Below are 12,192 nucleotides of genomic sequence, written 5' to 3'. Positions count from 1 at the left end.
ATGACCCATTGAAGGGGACCAGCTGCCTACACTGCTCAGCCTCCTTGTAAAGAGGAGAGTCTTACTGGTTAGGCTCTTTATAAGTACTTTAGGCTTCCGCAACATAGTGCTGTTCATAGCTGTTACAACATGTCTTCTATCCATGATCTCTTGTTCTCATTCCTGGTATCTAGTGCTACTTCAGTCTTGCCTTAGACCCATTTACACATAATGATTATTACTCAAAATTCATTCAAACACACAAATGCATGTGTGAATTCAGTGTGAATGCGAAAAAAATTTGCTCAGTTGTCGCTAGCGGTTGTTCAAGCTGACTTTTCAATCAACTTAAAAAACCTCATTAGCTCGCTGGCTTGTCGTTCCATGTAAATGCTCCCTGCTCAGCACTTCCCATAAGAGGGGGAAGCGCTGAGCGAGAAGCGGACCAGAAGCCAGCGAGTCTTTCTGTTTGAATGCTCTGCATGAGCGCCGACGACCTTAGCGATGATGTCAGCGCTCGTGCAGTCATCCAAACGACAGGGCCTTTAGTGTGTTCAGTCAGTGTGTTTTGCTCTCCGGTTTTCGAGTCCATTCTGTGTTTTATAGTTTAGCGTTTGTCTAATCTTTCCTTGTTAGTTTCTGTCTGCCTTGGGTCATTCCAGTATTTTCTTCTTTAGCTTCCCTCCTGTTTTCAGGGATAGTATTTCAGACAGGATCATCCATAGAAACAACTTGTGGCTGTTTACTAACAGTGCGGTCCGGTGATGATGGGCAGTGTCAGTTAGAGATTAGGGAGAGTTGTAGAAAGTGCCAGTGTTAGGGTCAACATTTCACTGATTGTTACTTGGGTTCCATACTATCTGTTCCTGTCTCCACTGCCAGTTTTATGTTTATCATTAGCATCATCATCATTTATTTACCATCACCCTCTTTCTCAACCCTGTTGTCAATGGGGGAATAACTAGTTGCATTTGTGTTATGTGCTTCAGATCTATATTTCTTGCACTGTTTAGCTGTTACTCTATTTGGTTTCTGTTGTAAATCCTGAGGGTTACTTTCCAGCGGATGTTGTTACAATTTAGTGGAAATACATCTAGAAAATATATAACATCTGTGTGCATGAATAACAAAGAGGGTCCTAACATATTATGCCAATTACCCAGCAAATATCTTCTGAACACATTAGCAATCAGCCAAATGTCTATCTATATTGGACACAAATAACTACTATGGGCTCTTTTTTTGTGCCGATCAGTGTGGATGTAAACCTCCAAGGCAGAGGTTCCTGTTAACCCTAACTCTTAGGCTGCCTGCAGACGGGCGGAAATTCCCTGGCGGGATTTCTGCTCCTGGAAGCTGCCATAGGATTGCGTTAACAAATGCAATCCTATGCAGACGGCCGTGATTTGGCCGTGCGAAAACTCATGCGGCAAACAAACCGCGGCATGCCCTATTTCTGTGCGGTGCTCGCAGAGCTCCGCACAGAAATGTCACTCACCGGCCGCCGACTCCGCTCTGCGCATGCGCCGGCTGCCCAGCAGCTGGCATAAGAAAGAGTCGGGGCCGCGGGAGCAGGTGAGTGTCACGCTGCTCTCTGCAGACGCTCAGGTTGGGTCCCGGTGTGAGAATTCTCGCAGCCGAATCCGACCCGGCCATCTGCAGGCAGCCTTAGAAGGGAACTGTTAAAATACAGAATGTGAATAGTATAAAAAAATATATATATTTTACTAGCCTCCACCTTAGAATTACATTTCTAGCTCTGAGTAGAGTTACCTTTAGATTAAAATGTAGTTTTTGTGTCAGTCTTTAGCACAGTATTTTAAAGCCAAACACAGGAGTGGTTCGTCTGTTTTATTTATCTTTCCTCTTTTCGGATCTACTCTTCGTTTTGGTGAAGGAAAACATTAATCACAAACTGCTGAAAAAACATGCATCTATGATTCCATCTTTAGAGTCAGAGGAAATACAGCACATCTAGATGGACACTGAAGGTGAAAAGTTACAATATGAGGATGCCCTGCAAAGTTCAGGCAGGCAGCGAGGCCCTGAAAAGTCAATAACACTGGGATGGTTAGAACCGAGGGAAAGGACAAGTTGTCGAAACAAGTGAGAAAATAAATCATTATGCGGAAACGCATCCACAGAAGAGAGAAAGTCACAAAAGGACATATATGAAAGAAAGATATCAGGAAATAGAAAGAGAGAGGCTGAGCACTCACCAGGGAGCCGCAGAGGAGATCTCAGCAGCCATTTACAGTATTCTGGACCTGCTATTAAACTGCAACAGAAAAAGTGTATTTCTTAAAACTTCTCCTATATAATGCAATTGTTGATGGCATTGTTCTATGTGGAATGGTTTAGTGACCAGAGAGATTTCTCTACATTTGTAGTATCATCATCACAAACCCGAAATCTTTTATTTCGTTTTTAAAGGGGAAGTTCCAGCTGGATAACCCCTTCATTAAAAGAGGTTAGGATGAGCAGCACATGGTCACATATTTCCTCTGTGCCACTGCAGAAGTGAACTGCATCTGCAAACAACCAACCATGGAGGAGATCTGAGTAAGGTATCATTTTTTGAGATTGATAGAACATGCTCACATGGTAGAGATGATTACCATAACTCAAAGGGGTTGTTCCAGGAATTATTGACAGGATAGGGGATTACTGGTGGAAATCTGACTGCTGAGACCATGCAGGGAGGAAAGGTCATAGGTCACAGTCTGATTCCAACAGCAGCAGTGGTCACCATGGGGGCCGCAAATGGAATGAGTTAAAAGCTTGATGGTGTTGGGTTGCTGCCTGGCCAGTTGTGCACTAAGGGCTATTAACTGGGGCAAACAAGTTAATACTGTTATGACTGGGGCCACGATTATCACTGGGGTCAGTTACGGGGGCACTATTACTACTGGGGCTACAGACAAAGGTCACTATTAATACTGTGACCCTAAACAGGGTCACTATTACTACCGGGCCAGTAAAGGAGTTACTACTACTATTGAGGCCACTACTGGGGGCACTATTACTACTGGGGCTACTAACAAGGATCACTATTAATACTGTGACTATAAACAGGGTCACTATTACTAATGGATCATTAAAGGAGATGTCTCGAGGAAGCAGTGATTTTTTTTTTTTGCCCAGTCCCCCTAATTAAACATACATTACTAATTACCCCTGTAAATGACTTTCCTAGCTGGTTTGTACTTACCGTTCCAGCGTTTCAGCAACTTATAAAAGTTTCCCCAAGATGGCCGCCGACTCTTTCCCCGTCGCTCGCTGCAGCCCGACGTGCGCGCTCCCGAGACGCTGCCAGCTGTGTCTCCATGGCAACCGGACGCCCTGCAGCCGCCGACCAGACGCCGCGCAGCCGCCGACCAGACGCCCCGCAGCCGCCGACCAGACGCCCCGCAGCCGCCGACCAGTCACCCACCGCCAGGCAGCAGGTAACCGGCGCTAGCCCCCGGCTCCCCAGCGCTACGCTCCCGGCTCCCCAGCGCTAGACCCTCAGCCCAGGTGAAGGCCCCGGAGCCCAGCGCTAGGTTCCGGAGCCCAGGTGAAGGCCCCGGAGCCCAGCGCTGGGCTCCGGGGCCTTCACCTGTCAGTGAACATCACCCCCGACCCATCACTTACCCCCCTGGCCCAGCGACAGCCCCCCCCGGCCTAGCGACAGCCCCCCCCCGGCCTAGCGACAGCCCCCCCATCGCAGCGGCAGCCCCCCCCGGCCTAGCGACAGCCCCCCCATCGCAGCGACAGCCCCCCCTGGCCTAGCGACAGCCCCCCCATCGCAGCGGCAGCCCCCCCCCCATCGCAGCGACGACAGCCCCCCCCCGGCCCATCACTTACCTGGACGGCAGGACAGCTGGGCGGCTTCTCCGGACAGCTGGGCGGCTCTGCACCTTCCTCTAACAGAGGAAGGTACAGAATGGCCGCTCCAGCGCGCTTCCGAGCAGTGACAGCTCATCTGCGCATGCGCAGAAGAGCTGTAGCGGGGAGCACACTGAAGCGGCTCGTGCTGAAAGGAGAAGACCGGACTGCGCAAGCGCGTCTAAAAAAGCAAGCTGCCAGCGAATTTAGACGGAACCATGGAGACGAGGACGCTAGCAACGGAGCAGGTAAGTGAATAACTTCTGTATGGCTCATATTTAATGCACAATGTATATTACAAAGTGCATTAATATGGCCATACGGAAGTGTATAACCCCACTTGGTTTCGCGAGACCACCCCTTTAAGGGAGTCACTACTACTATTGAGGCCACTACTGGGGGCACTATTACTACTGGAGCTACTAACAAGGGTCACTATTAATACTGTGACCATAAACAGGGTCACTATTACTAATGAGCCATTAAGGGAGTCACTACTACTATTGAGGCCACTACTGGGGGCACTATTACTATTGGGGTCACTAAGGGGGGCATAATTACTAGTTAGGGCCACAACATTAACAGAGTTTAAAATATACATCATGATAAGCCACGCCTCCTTTTACCCTGGACAGTATTTTTCTGTGATAAAGGCGACAACCCTGGTTGTCCATGATAATGCTGCTCAGCTATCATATCACTGTCTGATGTAGTTGACATATGCTGGATTTCCTGTGTTGACTCATGACTTATGACAGTGCTGCTCTATTGGCATAACCAGCTCAGGCTTCAGCTGCCGCCTAGTAGAGAACACCAGACAATTTCTCTTCAGATAAATTAAACTTTGGGGGGCAAAAAGAGCTCCATTGGTCTGGCTGAGAGCTGAATTTACAGGTTTTGTCGGTCTTCGCCCTACTAGCAAATACAAAATCAGCCGTGTTCACAATGTGTAAGTTTAGATGCTTCTTTTGACAAAGAAGCGATCCTATTCAGAGAAAATATGAAGTAAATACTGTAATTTTTGTTTTTGGAACACATTTGGGCTAAGAAAAATGCATCAAGAGCTTCACCAAGGCAAGAACTGAAAGGTCCCTTAATTTCCAACTCACACGCCAAGGTGTGATTACTGGTGGGGTGAGGTTGCAATCCTAGCATTTCTTTTTTGATGTGCCACAAGTCCTGTAAAATGTGATTGTTCTCAGTAAGAGAAACCAAGTAATCTTGTAGATCTGATACCTTTTAATGGCTAACAAAAATACATTATGTCATAGCGAGCTTTCAGACCTGCGCTGGGTCCTTCCTCAGGCTTAAGCTTAAGACTGAAGAGGGACCCTGCACAGGTCCGAAAGCTTGCTATAAAAAGGTATCATATCTACAGGATTACTTGGTTTCTCTCACTGAGAACAATCACATTTTGCTCTACTGGCGAACACCGTACCAAACTCCTTTTTTTTTCGTTTTACAAATTCTGTAAAAATGTAAGCCATGACAGTACAGAGCCTTCCTCACTGTAATCTGCTTTAGGCCATACTTACACGGGGGTTCTGATATTGTGCTGTGAAAAATTGGGTGCAAAAGACACTGTCTATGTGCTATCTGATGTTTATGGAGACACAACATTGCATATGGTATTCTCGTCTGTGAAAACAGTATTTTTTCACATGGACTGTCTGTACGTGTGAAAAATTGCATCTGTGAAAGCCTCATTGACTATCATGGGTCCATGTGCTGGATGAACCTGAATTACACCCATGTGAATAAAGTCTTATACTTATGGACATTCTAGGGTAACTCCAGATAGAAATGAAAAGTTCTTTATACATAATGGGGACACATCCCATGCGATAAGTTTCCTATTTCCTGCTTCTGAGGTCTGCTAACAGAAAAGCACCATATTACTAGTAAGTTTGCATGTACAACAAGGTCAAGTAATAGACCTAATAAAGCCTGAACATAGTCCTCAAGAGCAACAAAGGAGAGCTGTGCATGTTAACCAAGTTGAATGTGTGTATATAGGACTTCAAAAGGCATTAATGGAAGCCACATTAGCTGGGTATACAATAGGTCCACCAGACCTATGAAGTTGTGAAGCCTACCTAGACCTTTTGTAACACAGCGTTCTTGGACCCACTGTATCACTAACCGATTTGGCTTTGGGCTACTCCTGAGGGCAGCTTCAAGAGGTGTTTGCTGCAGGAAACCTCTTGGATGTTACCCCAGGAGTAGTCTCAGTATAGTAGCAGCTGACCCTGGCAGGTCAATATGTACTAAGTGTGGTACCATGGGGCCAGGCTAGGGCATAGTCTGATAACAGACTGAGGTCAAGACAGGTGGACTTTGTGCAGTACAGTAAACAGGCAGAAGGTTGGGGCAGTCATGTTCAGGCAGAATATAGTCAGTCAACAGGCCAAGTTTAGAACAGACAGAGTTCAGGAAAGCTGGGTATCCATACACATGATTCAAACTGCGAAGCTAGCCGAATACAGACACACCTTCACTGGAACACTAGGAAACTTATTGCTCTACCATCTTCCACTGGGGAGTGATCTGCCTTAAAGGGGTTGTCCCGCGCCGAAACGGGTTTTTTTTTTTCAACCCCCCCCCCCGTTCGGCGCGAGACAACCCCGATGCAGGGACTTAAAAAAAAAACCGCTCAGCGCTTACCTTAATCCCCGCGCTCCGGTGACTTCTATACTTACCGGCTGAAGATGGCCGCCGGCAGCTCTTCTGTGTGGTCCATTGCCGATTCCAGCCTCCTGATTGGCTGGAATCGGCACGTGACGGGGCGGAGCTACACGGAGCTACACGGAGCCCCATTGAAGAAAGCAGAAGACCCGTACTGCGCAAGCGCGTCTAATTTGGCCATTCGACCATTTTAGACGGCGAAAATTAGGCGGGCTCCATGGAGACGAGGACGCCAGCAGCGGAGCAGGTAAGTGAAAAACTTTTTATAACTTCTGTATGGCTCATAATTAATGCACAATGTACATTACAAAGTGCATTATTATGGCCATACAGAAGTGTATAGACCCACTTGCTGCCGCGGGACAACCCCTTTAAATAAACCGGAAGAGCTCTGATAGGTTGGAGACAGGAAAGCTGGGTGCGCATGCTGACCCCTTAGGAGATGGGTTGCACGCACTCCCTAGAAGTTCGAGCAGAACTCTTGTTCATGGGCTGTGTTTGGTATTACAGCTCAGCACTATTCAATTGAACGAGAAGAAGGTGCAATACTATAAGCAGCCAATGAACAAGAGTGGTGCTTATGGGGAAAAAAATAGGAGACCTTTTTTCCTAATCACGGGTATCTGCTTTAAAAAAAAACAAAACAGCACTTCCCTTTAAAGCAGGAGACTGGGAGTTAAGCCATAGAAATGACTTGCTCCGGTCCGATATCAGAGTAACAAATTTCTACAACAGTCTATAGATGATCGGACTGCTTTTGTCCACTTTGGAAGTAAGGTGCGGGCATTGGGCAGACCATACCATTAAGAAATTAACCAGTTTTGCACTGAGACACTTTATATTGCATCACTAGACATTATTTATGTGCTAACCAGCCAACTCATATATTATTGAGCAGAAAAGTGCTATTTGCTAAAAAAAACAATATCATGATCTTTCATAAAATGTGCTTTAAGTAGTATAACAATCAACAAGCAGCATCTACAGCTGCAGATTAGCAGTTTGAAGCAGAAATGCAATTGTCATTACATGGATACACTTTAAGGACTCCTGTCCACGGGTGATTGTGCACTGCATTCCCCGCGGCGATAATCGGCCGCGAGGAACGCAAGGGAACGCTTTCCATAGCATTGCTATGGAAAGCGCAGCCCCCCCTTTCCACGAACGGGCGGCAAATCGCGGCATGCAACGATTCTCTGCAGTGATCCCATCTATCAGATAGGCTCATTGCGGAGAACTGACAGTTCTCACCCCTGCTCCCGGGCGGTGGAATATCGATACCGATATTCCACAACGTCCGTGGACAGGCGGCCTAAATATGGACAGAAATTACAATAAATGGTAAAACTGGTGATCACTACATGCACTCCTATATGGTCTCTTTTTTAGCTCCTGGTTTTCCCACTGGTTCAAGCATTTGCAGATATACTGTATATCCATGTTTAACCCTCGGTATTCACTGTATTGTCTGAAAAGACCCCAAGTTATAATTTTTGCTTAAATCGATTTAAAAAGTGACAGCCATTTGTGACTTTGTCAGGTACGGAATGTCTTGTAAGATAGTAAAATCGTTCTGCTTCTAGGTTACTTTGTTTTATAGCAAATCTCTTCAGGGGTCACTTCTTACTCCACAATGACATTTTCATAGTAGAAACATTGTGGGATCAACTATCACCCGATCTTTAAGTTTGTGCATGTTGCAACATTGCTGTTCAGTAGAATCCTGAAGTTCAAAGCCAGAAAATCAAGACCTGTTGATAGCTCCATCTTCGGATCCAATTGCAACATGGCTCATTTCACATATGCCAAAACAAATGGTTTGGGTCTTGATTCATTCTTTCCATTAGGATGATGAAATAAATGAGTGATCTAAGAAGCCTGTTACTGTTCACTACAATATCACCACCAAAGGTGGAGCAGACACTTATTAGACGTGTGCCAGATACAAAGTGACAAGGGGAACATGAAGATGGACTCTTTCACTATTCTTCTGTATCCACAATGGAACATTGGTCAACAGCCATTTGGTTTTCAGGTGAGCAGTCAGAAAAGTGACAGGAATGTCAAAAATCGAGAGGTAGAAATTCCTACAATCACTTGCACAAGAACTGACCTCGCCAGAAACAGTCCGAAGATGCGCCAACGCTAGAGTGACAAGATGAGTGAAGTTGAAGACAAATCTGTGTGGCTTTGTTGAAGATACTCAAACTGTCCGGCATCCACACTGACTGACACACAAATATAGAAGCTGCCCAAAAACTTGGCAAGAGCCGACAAGCAGGAAATTATGCTGTCTCTGTAAATGAAAGAATGGTAGAAAACCAAACAAGCATACGGCAAATACATTTTTTTTTCCTGCACCAAACATCGCTCATGTATATTTCTCCATGGAGTACATACTTGCATGAGATGTGTGTATCTCGCCATGCACCAATCTCACGCGGGTTCCTCAGCCATGTGAAAGTGGTCTTGGTAGGGAGATGACATTAGTCCACAGTAAGTACACGGGGTTGAGGGTATCTCTATAATGCACTTTAAAGATGTTGTCCTACTATAAACAAAAAAAGTTTAAACAGCTGGCCATCATCTAAAAAGAAGCCAAAAGCCAATACTCACCTCTCTTCTCCGCCACCCCAGTAAGCAGCGCGATGGCTCCATTAGCTTTCCCGGTCTGTGTATACAAAGGAAATCAGGTGCCCGCTGCAGCATCATTGTCTGTCTGCCCAAGGAAGGTGAGGGTTTTGTTTGCTTTTTTAGATCATGGCCAGCTGTTTAAGGAAGATTTTTTGTAGCGGCACAACCTCTTTAGGGACCTTTCACACAGGGCAGAAAATTTTGCAACAGCGTTGCGGAATATGTTCTCCCGTGAAATATTCAGAAGCAAAATCTGAACTGATAATGTGGATTTTAATGCAGAATTGAAAACAGCAGAACTCTGCCAGCAATTCCACATCAAAATCCACAATTAGCTATGTGGATTTTGATGAGGAATCCCGGAGCGGCATATTCTGCAACGCTGTTTCAGAATATTTCATCCCGTGTAAAAGGTCCCTTATATGCGTTATGTATTCAGTTTTTGCTTACTCAGAAATTGCGAATAGTATTGAATAAAAATGATAATTTTTAATGCTGGGAACCATTTTCCACATCAAATATATTTCTATAGATAGCTTGTGGTTAATAATTATTATCTCAGTAGTGTAAGGTATCAGACAGTTCAACAGACCAGGGAGCTACTTCTGGTCTATGGCCAACTTAAAGGCGTATTCTGTAAGTTATGGCATTTCTGTCAGTTGCAACTCTGAGCACAATGCCTGGTGAGGAGCAGAGAAAATGCAGTAGGGGCTACATTATAGGGATTGACGGGTCTCATCATCTGGACCCACCAAAAAACAGTATGTTATGGGAAATTATAACAGGATGCCATATCTTACAGTTGTCTAAAAACCCCATTAAAGACAATCTGTCACCTCCGAAATGCCCCTAAACTACAGTAATGCAATCAGTAAATAGCCTAAAAGATGCCGATTCCAATTCAGTAATTCTTTCTACTCAACTTCACCCCGTGCTGCAAATGAGTGATGCATCGCATTGCATGGATGAAGGAGTCCTTAGGAGTTCTCCTCATTATATTTATGTATTGGCTTAAAGGATAAGGAATCAGCATCTTTCAAGACATTTAAAATGATTACTGTAGTTTGGGAGGTTCAGAGGTGACTGATTCTCTTTAAAAGGGAATCAGAAAATGACCTGCTGAATAAATGAAGTCTTTACGTTAAACATATTTAATAATTTTTGGTGTTTTTTTTTACATTTTCGATATTATGATTTATATTTAAAAAATTCATACTATCCTGCAGTTTTCACACTGACCAATAAGCTAATAATAATCGGACACTTCCTGTTCTGTGGAGTTCGCTTCTCAGCAGTCATCTCATTATCATTACAGGCAGGATTACACTGAAAGGTAACACCTACATATACCATAGATAACACAGGATTTACCATTCACAATAGGTGATGGTCACAGCTCACCTCCTCACCTTACCTGTATAATGACCTATGCATATGTCACAGAGCATGCCCACAACACTCTCCCATAGAAGTCAATGAGTCCCCTGGTGTCCTTTGTGTCTATGGCATATGAGGTTGCTGTAAAGCATATCTTTAAATGCTGTTAGCTGTAGCTCAAGCCAGATGGTTGCCCCCATAGTCATGTACAGAAAATACCTGTGCAGGGGTCATTGTACAAGGAAGGGAAGTAGATAGCCACAGTTGATCACCTATAGTGAATGGTAGATCCTATATTATCTACATATAGGTGTTAGCTTTCAGTGTAATCCTGCCTGTGATGCTAGTGAGATGACTGCTGCATATCTTTCTCTACTGATCAGGAAGTGACAGGCTAGTATTCGGCTCTGTGGTTGTTACTTTTAGTACACATCTGAACTGGCAAACGCAAAAACGGGACTGACGGGCAGACATAACACAAGGACTGACAAATAACCCAAAACACTCACCTTGCATACCTGCATGCATAAACAGATGAAATAGATACAGAATTCGGTATTTGCTCTTACCTAAGCCCACGAGCCCGCCGACAAGGGTCATCTAGTGGGACCCTACTTTTACAAGACAACTTTCACATGAAACCTGCCTGCATGCAGGGCGATTGTCCCGGCAGGGACGGCCCCATGCTGAAACCTAAGGACCTAACTTGCCCTTGATGGTAAACAATCCAAACAAATTGGACATAGTTCAAACCAACACACCAATGTATACCGCACAGAATCAGGAATGCTTATATACCACATGTCCAGCCACCTGCATGGAAGAAAACACCATGGTGTTGAGACAACCAGCATCCTCAGTAAGAGGGGTTGATATTTATATGCAGCAGACCTGGGGGATTGGCTGGATGGGGAACTCCACGCCCAACCAGCTCAATTAACCCATGCCTGTGAAGGTGTGCTCCTGGAAACTCATAGAACTCCAGCCACATAACCTAACAGTGGTCAGTGTGAGAAATACAGGATTTCCTTTTTTTAAAAAAAATATAGATTTTGACTAAAAATAGAAAAAAAAAATTCTTAAAAAATATATTTAACACAAAACCGTGATTGATATAATGGGTCATTTTCTAATGACACCTTCCCTTTAAGGACGGTTATCTGTTGCAATGGCATAGCAATGAGGTAGTAGTTCCTTAAAAAAGATAGCTTTAGTGAAACCGAAAATCTGTAGTCATTACTGATTTATAGTTATTTCTACCATAAATAGATGTTTGCATTTATTCATGACAAAATCAATCAGTGCATTACACAATAAAATCCTATACTTTATTATATACTCAGACAATTAATTAGATGAAATGAGAGTTATGGGTGCATGAGACAGACCATGTGGGCAAAAATAGACCGAATCGGATAATATATTTATAAAAAGGCCATAAAAAAATGACTGTCCCAGAAGCCATCACTGGTTCAACCAGGGTCCCGTTGCGGAGGTTACAGTTACTCAAGCTGCCTTACGGCCTTTATATCTTCCATCTCTTCTATATCCGGTGTGGGTAACCTTGAGAAAAAAAATAGTAATGTGAAATTCTACAGTATACTTCTAAGTTTTATTTTTCTTTTGAAGTAGCTTAAAAAGGGTTGTCCG

General features: G+C 44.4%; 1 protein-coding gene across 1 annotated transcript in view; it reads right to left on the bottom strand.

Moving 5' to 3' along the window:
• Positions 1–11,856: 11,856 nt before the first annotated feature.
• The window catches only part of HOATZ (HOATZ cilia and flagella associated protein), a 69,491-nt gene continuing 69,155 nt past the window's right edge, over positions 11,857–12,192 (bottom strand). Inside the window, exon 6 of the mRNA XM_066606965.1 lies at positions 11,857–12,105. Within this exon, the coding sequence (XP_066463062.1) occupies positions 12,045–12,105 (61 nt within the window). The 3' untranslated portion in view covers positions 11,857–12,044. The remainder of the gene's footprint in view (positions 12,106–12,192) is intronic.

This window comes from Eleutherodactylus coqui, chromosome 6 (genome assembly GCF_035609145.1).
Source record: "Eleutherodactylus coqui strain aEleCoq1 chromosome 6, aEleCoq1.hap1, whole genome shotgun sequence".
NCBI classification, from domain to species: Eukaryota; Metazoa; Chordata; class Amphibia; order Anura; family Eleutherodactylidae; genus Eleutherodactylus; species Eleutherodactylus coqui.
Note: the sequence above shows the minus strand (reverse complement) of the source record. Positions and strands in the feature narration are given on the sequence as shown.